The following is a 15,825-nucleotide window of genomic DNA, read 5'->3' as shown; positions in this document are numbered from 1 at the left end:
CTGTTACAGGAGCGCACACTGTGAGCACTGTACAGCTCTCACGAAATTACATTTTAAAAAATGTGGCATTTATGGCTCTCACGGCCAAAAAGGTTGCCAATCCCTGGTCTAAATCATCAGCGGGCAAACTACGGCCCTCGGGCCAGATGCCCATTGCCTGATTTGCTCACCTTGCTATCTGAGGGACTCTCCCATGTCTTTTCCAGCACCACAATTCAAAAACATCTACTCTTTGGGGCTCACTTTCCTTGCAGTCCAACTCTCATAGTCACACTTTGCTCTTGGAAAAGCCATCACTTTGACCCTTTGGGTTGGGGTTGCACAGCTAGTAAATAAAGAGCTGAGGCAGCTCTCCTTGCTGGTCCATCTGAAAGATCTTGGCTTTTTTTGTTCTGCCAATAAGTAAACCTGGAGTCTCAAATGTAAACGCAGCACAGACTATTTTATGGTCAGTCTTTACATTATTTTAATGGGGTTTTCTCCCTTTATGATAGAATAGGGATTAATCAAGTATTCATTCCCAGGGTTTCAGTTCATGTATGATACCCTTGTAACCTGAGGGGAGAGAAGAGAATTCAAATATAATAAATTGGGTTAAGGGCAGAATAGAGTAGGGAAAGTTTAAACAAAACCTTTTGGTAATTGGGAGTAAGAGGAGATTAACAGATTCTGAACTGAGGGGTGGCTAGGTGTCTTAGTGTATTGAGAACCAGGCCCAGAAAGGGAAGATTCTGGGTTCAGATCCGGACTCAGACACATCCTAGCTGGGTGACTTGGACAAGTCGCTGAACCCTCATTGCCTAGCCCTTACTGCTCTTTTGCCTTGGAACCACCACTACACATTATTGATTCTAAGATGGAAAGTAAGGGTTTTAAAAAAAAAATAAGGTTCTAGACTTATGTACTTAGAAGCTTTTAGTTAAATGAAATATTAGATGGAGAAAAGAATCACATCTGGAAGGAACTTTGAGTTAGCTCTGCCCTCTTGTTTTGCTCTAGGAAACTAAAGTCTCCAGAGATGGATTGCCTTATTTCTCATTCACCCAGGTATTCAGTGGCAGGTCCAGAATGTGAACGAGTTCTGTGACTCCAAATCTAGTGGTCTTTCCACTACCCAGAAAGTGTTGGCACAGCCTGACACTTAGTGTTTAATAAACAAAACAAAAAAAAAATTTAAAATGTTGATTGAGCAGACATTTAGTAATAGCTCACATTTCTGTCATGCCTAGTATATACCAGGGACTGTTCTGAGCACTTATTTTTTTTAATTAATTGATTTTTTTTTTCAGTTACATGTAGAAACAAATTTTGACTATTTTTTGACATTTTAGGATTCAGATTTTTGTGCCCCCCATTAAAGCAGTAAGTAGTCTGATATAGGTTAGAGCAGTGCTTTTATGCAATACATATTTCCATATTGCTCTTGTTGTGACAGAAGACACTTATCTCGCACACAAAACACTCATGAAGGAAATAAAGTGGAAGATGGAGTGCTTTGATCTATAGTCAGACTGCAGTAGTTCCATCTTTAACCCAAGCACATTAAAATTATCTCATTTGATCCTCACAATAACCCTGGGTGAGAGCTGCTATTATTATACCCATTTTGCAGATAAGGAAAATGAGGAAAATAGAGAAGAGATTTGCCTAAGGTCATAGAGTGTTTATTTATTTTTTTTTTTAACTCAATTCTAATTGACTCCAAGCCCAGCATTCTGCACTATGGTACCACCTTTTCAGTCATTTTTTTAGTTGTGTCCGACTCTTCCTGATCCCATTTAGTTTTTTTTTTTTTTCTGGCAAAGGTACTAGAGTAGTTTTTGCCATTTGCTTCTCCAGCTCATTTTACAGATGAGGAAACTGATAACTGATAATAAATAGTAAATAGGGTAAAGTGACTTGCTTAGGGTCACACAGCTATTAAGTGTCCGAGGCTGGGTTCAAACTTGGGAAGAGGAGTCTTCCTGACTCCAGACTCAGCACTCTAGCCACCTCTCCACCTAGTTGCCATGGTACTACCTGTCTTCCCACTTTTATGTATAGAAACAACATTGAGGCTAATGTTGCGAGATTAAGGTACTCCATTATGTTAAAAAGTTACGAAGTCTCAAAACCTCTTTGGGTAAATATTAAGGTTATCAAATAAGCAGCAGCATGGTATAATACACTAATGGCGAACCTTTTAGAGATGGAGTGCCGGGCCCTGCCCCCACCCCACCCTCCAGACCATATGCCATGCCCCTCCCCACAATGAGTGCCCGGTACACCCTGCTTCCCCCTTACCCCACACAGGGGAGGGAGGAAGTGCTCCCATTGGGCTGCTGGGCAGAGGGGTGGGTGAAGTGAGGAAGTTCTATATACTAAACTCTCTATACTCAATGGGTATAGAGAGGGGAAAGGGAGTGGCCCGAGTACTCTGCTCCCCTCCAGCTCTGCCACCTGTGAGTCACCCACTTTCCTCCCGTGTGCTCCCATAGGCTGCTGGGCAGAGGGGAGGGTGAAGTGAGGAATGTTCTCAGGCATGGTGGAGAGGGGGAGGGGAGCCCTTCCCTCTGCCTTTGTACTAATGGACTGAGGTTGTGGGCTTCAGGACCCCTTGTGACAACTGTCTAAGATGATAAATTATAGAGTAATTGCAATTCCACACTGATGGTGGGAACTTTCAATATTCCTGAAATTATAGATCCTATCCCCCCCAAAACATTGAATTATTTTCTCAATTATGTCTTAGATCTGGTTACATTAATTAATGAATTTTTCAATTACTAGGAAAAAAACACAGTGGGTTGGTATTTCTGAATACTCTTTAAAAAAAACAACACCAAAAACACGTGCCATTTGCTTATAGAGATGAATCACCATGCTGCGTTATATTGGCTTACCTTCATTGGGCTGTCTTAACAAGTTTGTGTTCAAAGAGAGTGACATTGGACAGGGCAGGCCATTCTTTTTTCTTGGGATAATCATAACAATGTAAGTTTTGTTTTTTATTTAAGATGAAGGGAAGTACCATTGTCAGGTGATATTTGTTTTTCATAAGTTCATTGGTAGAAGAAATGAACCTTAAAGTAATAGGATAGCCTTATTGTATTTTCTGCTTAAATAAAAAAGGCTATAACTGTATGAAAGATCACTGTTAATGTTATACTCTGGACTGGCTAAAATAAAACAGAATTGCTATGTTTTGTGTCAATAAATTAATAATAAAAGTAATGTTTACTGTAGAATATACTTTAAATGTGAGCTTGTGGCTGTGTGTGTGTGTGCGCGCGCGCGTGTGTGTGTGTGTATCCCACCATACATTCAAAAATGTTAGAAGACATTATTTGATAGGTAAATTCTGGGACTTCAGAAGAGAACTATATCCCTTTTTTTTTTTTAAATGTTGAGAGGGGGCAGCTGGGTAGCTCAGTGGATTGAGAGCCAGGCCTAGAGACGGGAGGTCCTAGTTTCAAATCTGGCCTCAGACACTTCCCAGCTATGTGACCCTGGGCAAGTCACTTGATCCCCATTGCCTACCTTTACCACTCTTCCACCTATGAGCCAATACACAGAAGTTAAGGGTTTAAAAAATAAAATAAAATGTTGAGAGATTTGTATCTTTATTGTTGGGAGGGGATTTGGGAGAGGAGAAGACATAAAGGGAATGCTACTAGAGGACACACTTAATAGTCAAGATTCTCTCTAGATCCTCAGAAAGTACAGTCTACTCAGTCATCCTCTCCTATCTCTCTATATCTCTATCATGTTGTTAGTTGTGAAAGATAGATAGGTACATAGATAGACTGATAGATACAAAGATGAAAATGAAAGTTTATTGCCCTTTCCCTGTCTCTCTCCTCCCTCCCTCCCATCCCCTCTCTCTCTCTTTCTCTCTCTCTCCCTCCATCTCTCTCTCTCTCTCTGTCTCCCTCTCTCTCTCCCTCTCTCTCTCCCCTTCCCTCCCTGCCTCCCCACCCTTACCTCTCCAACTGTCTGTCTGACTGTTTTTCCAATCCATTGAAGTATTAAGTTATATACAATGTCAGTATACCTTAAAGGCCCTGTTTACAGAAACCTCAACCAAGTTACTTAATTACTGGTAACCTCAGCTTCCTCATCTTGAAAATAGATATTTCCCTACCTAACTCATAGGGTTGCTAATAGGGAACAAAGAGAACTAATGTGAGTTGTTTTAATCCATATGTAAAATTGCTTTTCTTTTGAATTGAATAGACAAATACTGTCTCCATTGGAAAGCTGCCTGTGAAAACTACAGTGTTTCAAAATTTTGGTGTTATAGTGACTTTGAAGCACTTAGTCAAGAATCAATTTCTGTCAATCAATAAGGATTTTTTAAACATTCACTGTGCTTGCTAGGCACTATACTAACCAATGAAGATAGATATAAAGATGAAAGTGAAATCCCTCATTATCCTTCCCTCTGCCTCCCTCCATTCCTTTCTTTTTCTTTTTCTTTCCCTTCTTCTCTTTTTCTGTCTCTATTTATCCTTCCTTCCTTCCTTCTATCCATCCATCCATCCATCCATCCATCCATCCTTTTTAAATCTTATTTAACCACATCTTTGCCTCCTGTGATCTGTACTAATTTGATAAATACTCTTTATTATCTGTTATCAAGAATCCTTGTGGTGTAGTAGGTAGAGTACTAGCTCTGAAGGAAGATAACAGTCATGACTGTCCTCCTTATATGACCAGTATGACTTTTGACAAGTCACTTAACTTCTCTGAGACTCAGTTTCCTCCTCAGTAAATTGAAAGGTTTGAATTAGATGTAGCTGGCCAATGAAATCTCTTCTACCTGATGTATGATGCTATGGTCCTCCAAACTCAAGTTGAAGATGAGTAGTGATAGAGAGATCACTACCTCTAAAGCTGCTCAATTTACTTTTCAGCAATTTTAATAAAATAAAATTTAAATTAAAGATATAGAAGACTCTTCACACTTGGAACTAGTAGCAAGATTTCAGCTATTGGAAAATAGGAATTAACTAAGATACCTAAGTAACTCATTGTAACAAAATGATATTCTGCTACTCATGAAATGGAAAAAGCATAAAGCAAGGGCTCCAACCCACTTGAAAGACTGTCCTAAGTCTGGTTCATGGGAGGACATGAACAAGAAGAGTTTAGGCCCAGAAACAAGGATTTGCAATCTGCACCATTGCAGGGAATATCCATCTCAATGAGTCTACAAATCTGTTTTTGTAGAAAGAATACTTTCAGGCTCATGACTTCAATAGTTATAAAATTTTAAGAAGTCAGAAAGCATGAGTTGGCTAAAAGCCTTAAGTATCTCACTATTTAGTCCACTTTGAGCTAAAAGTCATAAATCATTTAGATCCACAGAAGGCATTCCTTTATGACTAATTTGTATATGTTTAATCTAGTATATCTGCCATCAGGACTTTCTTATGAAAATTTTTAGATGACTATTTTTTCTCATACTTGTATTTTTGCTATTAGTCCCAAGAAAATCTGTATCCAGTACATGATAAGCCCTAACAAATTAAAAATTAGTTAGCTTCCATAAACATCATGCCAACTTTTCAGCATATTTACTCAAACCCCATATTAATTTTTCATAGGCACCAAATGGAATAACTTTGAAACTTTGTCACTCGGCATACCCAGCTGTCTGTGGGTTCGATTTGATAACTTTGTCATGGCGATTTAGTTAATGCTTTAAGATGATTTATGAAAACTCTGGGAGGATGGAAGAGGGGGGAAATGGTTCTTTTGTTACTTTATGCCAGATGTTTTAGCTTTCTTTTGTCAGTTTGATTTCAAGCTTCAAATACATGACTTAAGTGCAAAAATTGGATCGCTCACGGAGTGGGCAAGGCTGATCTTTTGTTATAACTAAGACCTGCTTTCTTTGAACAAATGCATATTTTGGACAGTATTATCCTACAAATATGTAAGAAGACATTGCTGGCAATTTTCTATCTTTGAATTTCATATCATTTGTCAAGCATCCCTATTTTTAATACTGAAGATGCTACTTCTGTAGCCCTATCCCTTCCTACAGATGATACAGAAAATTAATTTTAAATGGTGCCAGAAAATTAGTTTTGGATTGACCAAAACATCCTGGGTGTTTCAGTTCATGTGGAAGATACCTTTTTATAATATAACATAGTACATTGTTAACACACCCACTGAGTGCCCAAAAAGGGTTCATCCATTTTAATTACACAGAAGGACAGGAAGAAACTGGAGAGAGAATATAGTTACTTTGAATGAGAAATCATATGAGCTGCTAGAGCCGGAAAGGATTGTTGAGGATCATCTCATCCAATCTCCTTCACTTTCAGACAAGGAAACTGAAGCTTATAGAATCGGGTAGCTTGGCATGGGTTGTTACATTTCATCCTTTCAGGTTTGAAGGGTAAAAAGAACTAATATACCCAAGCTAATTTTTATGCCTTATGATCCCTCTAACAGGATTATCCTTTAAACCCTACCCATCTCTGTGCCAAGAAGTTCTATTACAGAGAAAATGTTTTAATGTGAGACCTAAACAGTACTTTGGTATACCTCAAGCCAAGGTGTTTTTATTTTAAATTAATTTAATAATTTTTATTTTTTAGAAAAGTTAACATGGTTACATGATTCATGCTCTTACTTTCCCCTTCACACCCCCCCCTCCCCCCACGGCCGATGCACATTTCCACTGGTTTTAACCTGTGTCTTTGATCAAGACCTATTTCCAAATTGTTGTTTAGTTGCATCGGTGTGGTAGTTTCAGGTCTACATCTCCAATCAAGTCCGCCTCAACCCATGTGTTCAAGCATTTGTTTTTCTTATATGTTTCCTCTCCTGCAGTCCTTCCTCTGAATTTGGGTAGCGTTCTTTTCCATAAATCCCTCAGAATTGTTATGGATCATTGCATTGCTGCTAGTACAGACATCCATTACATTCAGTTTTACCACAGTGTATCAGTCTCTGGGTACAGTGTTCTTTTGGCTCTGCTCCTTTCACTCTGCATCAATTCCTGGAGGTCTTTCCAGTTCACATGGAATTCCTCCAGTTTATTATTCCTTTGAGCACAATAGTATTCCATCACCAGCATATACCACAATTTGTTCAGCCTTTCCCCAATTGAAGGACATACCCTCATTTTCCAGTTTTTTGCCACTACAAAAAGCGCAGCTATAAATATTTTTGTACAAGAAGCCAAGGTTTTTTGTTTGTTTTTTTTTTTTCTGGACAATAACTGTCTCATGAAGCCTGTTACCACTTTTTAAAAGTATCATTATTCTATAAAGTTTAAAAGAGACGCTTGGTTTTTAAAATTGTTGTATTGTACCTATATAATATGCAAAAAAAGAAGCATTGTGGCAAAGTGGAGAAAGTGGTGGATTCAGTGGTAGAAAAAGTGGAACCCCTTTTCTGTCATTCACTCTTTGGAAGTCACTTTATTTTTCTCAGCCTCAGTTTTTTCATTTCACAAATGGGAATAATCACACCTTCAGGACTTACCTCAGGAGAATGGTTGTTGTAAGTCTCCATTAAAGAATGTACATAATCCATTTGCAGATGATGATAACAATGATTAATAACTTGCAGAACCTAGCTCATGAAGTTGGCTATTGGAAGAATCAGTTGAGGGAATGTATAAAAACCATTCTGAAAAGATTAAACCATTATAAAAAATATATGATGATTAGCATGTGATGTAGACATTGACAGATGGTCAGAATTGAAGAGAAGCACGGCCCAAGAGTGTAGTGCCCCTAGAAATGCCTGGGAAATAGTAAATGCTGAATAAATTCTTTCAGGATGACTGAATGGAGTCTTTTTATTTTTTCATTTCTTTTTTTGCTGGTGCTCAGTTGTAGTGAGAGGGGAACGTTCTCATATTAGAATTTCTCTCCTTCCAGAATTTGATAGTTAAGCCCATAACTTAAATGTTTGGTAATATGAAGGATGATTTAACTACGTGAAATGCTTACAAATTCTTTCTTATATCAAATCTCTTTGTTAGTGGAGGCAAAAATTGCTTGGAGCAGAAGAAAGTGTTGTGCCAATTTTCTGTTTTGCTGTAAGTCAGGGAGGCTTTCAAATAAATGAAAATAGTCAGGGTGTGGGGGGGTATTTGTAAATAATGAACCGAATTTATGTTCAGTACCTAAAGTAATCACTGGCTGTGACTTCATGCAGTTCTATTGTGAGTAGGCACACATGCATGTGGAAAATGCGAATGAATGCTTTTAAACATTAGCATCGATTTTGACAAGCTATTTATTAACCTAATTACTTCTCTAGCAGCTCATAACTTATGAAAAGAAAGTCTTTTGAAACTGGAGGGATATTCAGGAATAAAAACTCCAGGAATATTGTAATTTGGTTTGATTCAGAAGGGTTGCTAAGGCCCCCCACCCCCACCAGGTGTGCTAGTGTAGGGTATAGGGATGAAAATCAGTACTGGCCCTGCTCACAGAAAACCTGCCATCTTATAAAGTCTAATACAGACATCCATGCAAGAGCATATATAAGACAAGTTAAGAAATCATTAAACGCATGAAGCAGATCTAAAAGATGAAAGAAGGGAAAGACCAGTTTTATTTGGGAGGATGAAAGAAATGTCAATAGAGCTGGGTTTTGAATGAAAAAAAGATTCAATTCAGTTCAGCAAGCATTTATTGGAAGGATATCAACTGGTGGGCACTTAAAAAAAAAAAAGACACATTTTAAGCATGACTGAAATAGTAGGATAAATTGAAATTAGAGAACAAATGTAGTCCAGTGAGTCAGCAAGCATTATTGATCATCTACTCTATTCCAAGCACTGTGCAAAGCTCTGGGGATGCAAAGAAAGTAAAACACTGACCTTGTCCTCAAGTATCTCGTATTCTAACAGGGGAGTCAGCATGTAAATAACTTTGTTTATACAAGCTGTCCATAGTTTATAAAGTATACCAGGAGAGCACCATGACATGAGACTGGGAGGAAGGCATCATCTCATGAAGAGCCTTGGAAACTAGGCTGAAGAGTGAATAATTTATCCTGAAGGCCGTGAGCACCCCTGAAGGTTTTTGCAAAGTGGGATGATGTGATTGGTTAGATCCATGCATTATTTACTCTGATAGTGGTAAAGATGATGGATTCTGGAGTGGGGGCGGGGTGGGACTAGAAGCAGGAAAAGGAGTTATGAAACAATTGAAATAATCTAAAAGAAGGCCACCGTGAGTAGTAGCAGCAAGAGTAGAAAGGACTGGGAAAATGAGGAAGGTGTTTAGAAGAAAGAAATCTGTTTTGTCCTTAGTTTAGTCCCTTTTCTCCAACTGTGTTCAACTTCATTAATTTAAAAAAAAAATTATTAGCAGCCATTGGCAAAATGAGAGGGAAAATCTAAAAATATAATTTACAAAAACAGCCTAAAGTTTCCATCATGAAAAATGGGGGAAATGATAACAAAAACGGGAAGGTTATCAAGATGGATGGATCAATGAATAGAATTCTGGACCTGGAATCTGGAAGTTTCATCTTCCTTAATTCAAATATGTGCTCAGATGCTTACCACTGAGGGACCCCATCACAAGTCAGTTAACCTTGTTTGCCTCAGTTTCCTCATCCGTAAAATAACCTGGAGAAGGGAATGACAACCCATTCCAGTATCATTGCCAAGATAACCCCAAATAGGGTCACAGAGAGTCAAATTCAATAGAAAACCTGAAATAACAATAACAAAAAATCAAGATCGGTATGTTTTGTGTGGAAGAATATTTTAGTTTTGAATATGTCAAATTTGGAGTACTGTTCAGATTTTTAAATGGAGCTCTACTGAATTAAGGAGGAAATGAGGTATTAATGCTCAGGACTTGATATACAAATTTGAAAGTCTTCTGTAGAGTAGTGACAAATCTTTGTAGCAGACAAAATTTCAGTGGAGAGAGAAGAGAAGAGAGGCTTTGATGGATGCTCACATTCAGGTAATAAGAGAAGGAAAAGAAACCAACAAAGACTGAGTTGTATGGGTCAGTGAGGTAGGAGGAATGAGAAAGCAGTGTCATGGAAGCCAAGAGAGGAGAGTAATAAGAAGTACAAATGTTTGGCAATGCCAAATCAGTTTTTTTAAAAGGTTTTGTTTTATGCTGGACTTGAGCTAAATTCTAGTGATGCAGAGAAAAGCAAGGATTCTCCCTGCTTTTTTGGAGTTCTGATTCCAATAAGAAAGACCACATATAAATAACAAGATATACTGAAGATATGGGAAGGAATCTCAAAGGGATCACTAATAGCTGGAGTGACTAGGAAAGTCCTGTTGAAGAAGAGATTTGCCATGAGAAGGAAGCAACAAAAAGATCAAAGAAATGAAATCAGCAATGAAGCTCTTTTAGACTTGGTAATTAAAGTCTTTGACTACCTGGTCATCCTTGGAAAGAAAATTTTCAATAGAATGGTAAAATGGAACGTTTTTTGTAAGGATGAGCAGTAGGTAGATGGTAAGGAAATGGTTCTATCAGATGGGGACCATCCATCTTAGAAAGTTTAACACCAAAATAACCAAGAGATAGAGTAAACATTATAGCTTGTGGAAAGAGCTGCATGAAATGATGCAAAGCGAAATAAGCAGAACTGGGAGACTATTGTATATTGATCAACTGTGAAAATTTGGTTAATCTCATCGATGCAATGATCTGGGACAATTCTGAAAGATATGATCATAAATGCTAAATACCTCCAGAAAAAGAACTGTTGGAGTTGGGTGGATGTAGATCAAAGCATAATATCTTTTGCATCTGTATTTATGGTTTTATTATGAGTTTTGGTTTTGTATAAATGTGCTTCTACAACAATGACCACTATGGAAGTATGTTTTGTATGACAATAAAAATAAAATAGAAAAAAGAGTTATAGCTTGAAGAATGGTATCTGGGTCAAGAGAAATTATGGAATAATTGAAGATGGAGAATGAAGCCAGGACTCGACTAATGGAGTCATCAACTAGGTTGCATAATGAGTAGTACTTAGGAGTTGGTTGTCGTTAGTTGTGATGCTAGTTGTGGTGATGATGATGATGATGATGATGATGGTGGTGGTGGTGGTGGTGGTGGTGGTGGTGGTGATGATGTTGTTGATTATGTTGATGGCAATGTCGATGTCCCAGAAACCATGGGAAAGGATGGAAAGGGTTTTGACCCACCTTGTCCTCAGACACACAAAAGAGAATAGAAGACACCGGGAAGTTTTGAGACATAGAAGTAGAAAGATGAAAATTCTCGTATGAATTCCCCCAATTTACATGTTGCAGTAAAAGTCAGGATCATTTGCTGAGTGAGAGGAGAGCAGATGTTGGGGCCGGTCATGTTGAGGTTTGGAACAGCTGCTGTGGGGGATACGATGGTCAGTTAGTAATGCCCTTGTAATGGACCCTGTCAGCATTGCTTGGGGATGGCCTGTAGCCCTGCTCTTCTCTGGAGAAGGAGTGAAGAAAACATAGACTAGGGAGGCTATTTAAGGCTCAGAATTATTAAATCCATAAAAAGCTAAGGATTCAAGGGTAGAATAAAAGCTTATCATTGAAATGCCTCACTATAGAATCAAAACTATCAAAGGTAGATGGGAAGAAGATCCAGGAAGCAAACTGAAAAATAAGGGGCACATTTTGGAGGTATATAAGGGTAGGAAGTCCATAGGGTGAGTTCAGAGAGGAAAATAACAAAATCCTGTCAATACTGTGTATGGGCTCCAAGGCAGAAGAGTGGTAAGGGTAGGCAATGGGGGTTAAGTGACTTGCCCAGGGCCACACAGCTGGGAAGTGTCTGAGGCCAGATTTGAACCTAGGACCTCCCGTCTCTAGGCCTGGCTCTCAATCCACTGAGCTACCCAGCTGCCCCATTTTGTTATTTGGGAGATGGAGCAGCTTCCTGGATGGTGAACTCAGTCCAGGGTATGATAATGGTAACAGATGGCATAAGGATGGAAATAAAAGTCATGGTTGCTGAGGAGGTTAAGGAATTGAGAGATTAAGAGATTCTGGAAAGGTCATCATTTTGAATATATATATTTAAACCCTTACCTTCTGTCTTAGATTCAATACTGTGTATCAGTTCCAAAGGCAATGGGGGCTAAGGGTCATAGAGTTAGGAAGTGGTTGTGGTCAGATTTGAACGCATCTCTAGACCTGGCTCTCAATCGACTGAGCTAACTAGTTTGCCCCCTTTTTGAATATTATTTTTATCAAGGATAATGATGGAATAGAAGGGAGAGGGGGAAAAAAAAGGACACTGAGCCCCGAAGTCATTGAGGAAAGTGATTGAGCATCCTGGAGGCTATTGTAGCAACAAGCATCTGGAGAAGAAGGTATAGCAAACTTGAGGGGCAGAGTATTGGCTGAGGAATCGTCCTCGTCAGCTGCGCAGTAACAGATGTGTATTATTGTGGTTAAAATGTGGTTCAGATGTCACACTCAGCAGGAGAGGAGACCTTCCGCACCTGGTGAATCGAGGCTGTGTGCTTAGTGTGTCGCGCATACACACTCACTTGTAAGCATTGAATAGGCACAGAAAGACAGATTATGGCCAGCAGCCCTTTCCATGCCCGGGCACATGTGAATGCCGTTCTTTAATGTGTGGCCACAGCTGCTGTTTGCAGAGATCCTTTGCTGTTGGCAGCACTCACTTTTTAACTCTCTCCTGGCTGAAATTCAGTCTTTGTTCCAGTAGAGCCAGCTGATTCCTGGTGGCGAGGCTGGGATCGGGGTTGCTGTTGCAGTCCATCATTATATGCCTCATAGTCTGGGATTGTAATTTAGTGGGTCTCGAAGCACTTCTCATACCTGCTGTAACCTAAACTCATTCATGCTGCCAAACAGTGGCACGAGTCTAAAGATGCTACTATTCGTGCCAGGAGTTGGCAACTCAAGGCAGATCTGCCAAGGGTGGTATAAAAGATGACTTTCAGGGTAGGTTCATTTAGCATTGCAGATCAAAGAACCTTTCTGTAAAGTTCTGTTGCTTTAGCCACTTCCTGATCCTGTTGTGTATGGATGACACGGGAACCAAAAATACACTTAATTCTTTTTCTCTCTTAAGACTTTTCTGGTCTCCACAGATTTTTTTTTTTCCCCTTCAAAAGGACTGAGATGGAGTCTGATGGGTGTGATTATGAATTCTTGTTTAGACCTGGACCTCTATTGAATCTTCCTTGCCCATAAAAGCCAAATGTGGAAACCTAATACTGGTTATGAGGTCTGAGGGAGACAGAATAGAAAGTAAAGAAAAACATGCTGAATTTGAGAGAAGGTGACTGATACATCTATCATTTGCCTTTTTCTTTCTTCAGATCTATTAGAGAAGTCCCGTGTTGTTAAGCAGCCAAGAGGGGAAAGGAACTTCCATATTTTCTATCAGCTCTTGTCTGGAGCATCAGAAGACCTGCTTAGTAAGTATTTGTCTTTTTTGTGAATTCACCTTGAAGAGTGTTTATTATTTCCACCCAATTCCCTGTTTCGCTTTTATGTGGAAGAAGCCTGTAGCGTCCCAAGTGGGCTCACTTGTAAGATGGAAGCGTAAGAATGAGTAAGACATCAGAAGAAGCAAGTGGAACCCAAGCACTTTATTGATAATCCTCTGTATGTGTTTATGATCCATTAGATAAGCTTAGGCTGGAGCGGGATTTCAGCAGATATAACTACTTGAGCCTGGATTCTGCCAAGGTGAATGGAGTAGATGATGCAGCAAATTTCAGAACAGTTAGGGTAAGTATTCCTCTCTCAAATAAATGATATCCCAACACTGGATCTCTGAAACTGACTTGTGGAAGTATATAGAAAGCCTAAAATGTTTTTTAAACTAAACTAACGTTGTTTTTGTTTAAATTGGTGATTTCTTCACCAACAGAGATGGAATTCGAATTCTCCTCCTCCTGGGCAAATTAGCAACTCCTTTGTAACTTAAATTTTAAAGAGTTTCCTGTGAAACTGAGAAATTAAAGAACTTGCCAGGTAGAATTTGTCAAAGGCTAGATTTGAACTTGGGTCTTCTGGATTTCAGGTCTGTCCCTTGATTTAAGCTGCCCATCTCACTCTCACTTTATTAGTTCAAATTAATTCTATTTCAGTAGCATTATCACTATAAAAAAGGAGTAAGATGTTTCCTTCATAAATTAACTTGAGGTGTGGGTTTTTGAGAGCAGTTGAACATTGAATCATAGGAGCAATTACAAGTTCATTTTTTTCCCATTGCCTTTCCTTATGATGAATGTAGTTCTTTTCTGAAGTGACTTTTAAAAACAATTCTCTTTTAGTTAACAAAAATCACATGGTTCCTTTTCCCAGAATGCCATGCAAATTGTGGGCTTTATGGATCATGAAGCCCAGTCTGTCTTGGAAGTAATAGCAGCAGTGTTAAAACTGGGGAACATTGAGTTCAAGCCTGAATCGCGAGTGAATGGCTTAGATGAAAGCAAAATCAAAGATAAAAATGGTAAGTCAGTGAACTTTGAGTGGCAAGTTTGCTTTGAACTTCTGCCCAGTTTAAGTCTCAAACATACAGTTTATCTATATTTTTCAGCAGCTTCATCTAAGCATTACTTTACCTGGTATTTAAGCTACACCTAAATGAATCCAAAATAAATTCTAAGCGTATGAATGCCTAGGGAAAAAATCACTTAGAATGAATTGGTAGCAGAAGTTGGTGGGAGTTAAAATTGTGATGATGGAGAGAGGTTGCAACACACAGAGTTACATTCTGGTGGTTTTTTTTTTTTAATTTGTTTTATTTTGTTTTTCTTTACAGAACTGAAGGAAATTTGCGAGTTGACTGGCATTGATCAGTCAGTTTTAGAAAGGGCATTCAGCTTCCGAACAGTTGAAGCCAAACAGGAGAAAGTTTCAACAACATTAAATGTGGCACAGGTAAAATCCCAAATCCTACCTTTAAGGGGATCCTATAAGGAAGGATAACAGTTTCACAGCCCTTTCTTACTTTAATTTTCATGAACATACTGTATACATGTTTCCAGCAGGACAGATAGTCCTATATAATAATCTCCATAGTCTTTTTATGTGATGTCAGTTTTATTTATGTTTATTTAAACAAAATCTTAGCATAACAAGTTTTTTCTTACAAAAAGAATGTTAGAGTGAATGTTTCCTTTAGGTGTTAGAATACTGAATTATTCTTTCTCACAGTGAGACTGGCATTACTAACTCACTATCAAAGTGTTTTATGTTCTCTTATTTTCATAATAAATCAAACTGGATTCAGAAATTAAGAAAAAAGGTAGATATTGCTACCTTTCTAACAGTAGTAATGATGATGATGATGCTCTGCTTATTGAAAGCTTTATGCTTTTCAGAGTGCATTCACATGCCTTTGATCTTCATTACTATTTTACAATAGATCCCCACTTTAAAAAATGAAGGAAAATAAGATGCCAATGGATTGTGTCTCTTGTCCAGTTTCTCACTAATCAGCAGAGTTATGAGCTAGACCCAGAGTTTCCAGATCTCTCCATTACTACCCACTAGATTTGCTTAATTCCTTTACATCCTTTGGTCTCCACTCCCTCAGAATAGTGGAATGCAGGGTGGGGTTCAACTGGTTGACTCCATTGATCAGAGTCCTATGCATGTTTTCCTATACCTGGAGTAAAGGTAGATTCAAATCATGTTTCAATATCCCTAACAAAGATGAACATACCTTTTTAAGGCCCCCCCCCCAAATAAACCAACATGCTAAAGTTTTTGTACTTTATGTTAGAGTAGAGTCTTGTTTAAGAGTCCTCCCAAAATATTAAAAGTATCTTTTCCATTAAAAAAAAAAAGGTTAGTTATATTAGTAGTTACTTTTCAGTTGTGTCAGATTCTTCAGA

General features: G+C 38.5%; 1 protein-coding gene across 4 annotated transcripts in view; it reads left to right on the top strand.

Annotated features, from left to right (window-relative positions):
- MYO1B (myosin IB) overlaps nucleotides 1–15,825 on the top strand; it is a 222,777-nt gene that overhangs the window by 148,992 nt on the left and 57,960 nt on the right. For all 4 annotated transcript variants that reach the window (XM_044669689.1, XM_044669687.1, XM_044669685.1 and 1 more), the window contains 4 exons: nucleotides 13,294–13,392; nucleotides 13,605–13,708; nucleotides 14,288–14,435; nucleotides 14,748–14,866. In XM_044669689.1, coding sequence (XP_044525624.1) covers nucleotides 13,294–13,392; nucleotides 13,605–13,708; nucleotides 14,288–14,435; nucleotides 14,748–14,866 — 470 coding nt within the window. The remainder of the gene's footprint in view (nucleotides 1–13,293; nucleotides 13,393–13,604; nucleotides 13,709–14,287; nucleotides 14,436–14,747; nucleotides 14,867–15,825) is intronic.

This window comes from Gracilinanus agilis, chromosome 3, assembly GCF_016433145.1.
Source record: "Gracilinanus agilis isolate LMUSP501 chromosome 3, AgileGrace, whole genome shotgun sequence".
In the NCBI taxonomy this organism is placed as follows: domain Eukaryota; kingdom Metazoa; phylum Chordata; class Mammalia; order Didelphimorphia; family Didelphidae; genus Gracilinanus; species Gracilinanus agilis.
Note: the sequence above shows the minus strand (reverse complement) of the source record. Positions and strands in the feature narration are given on the sequence as shown.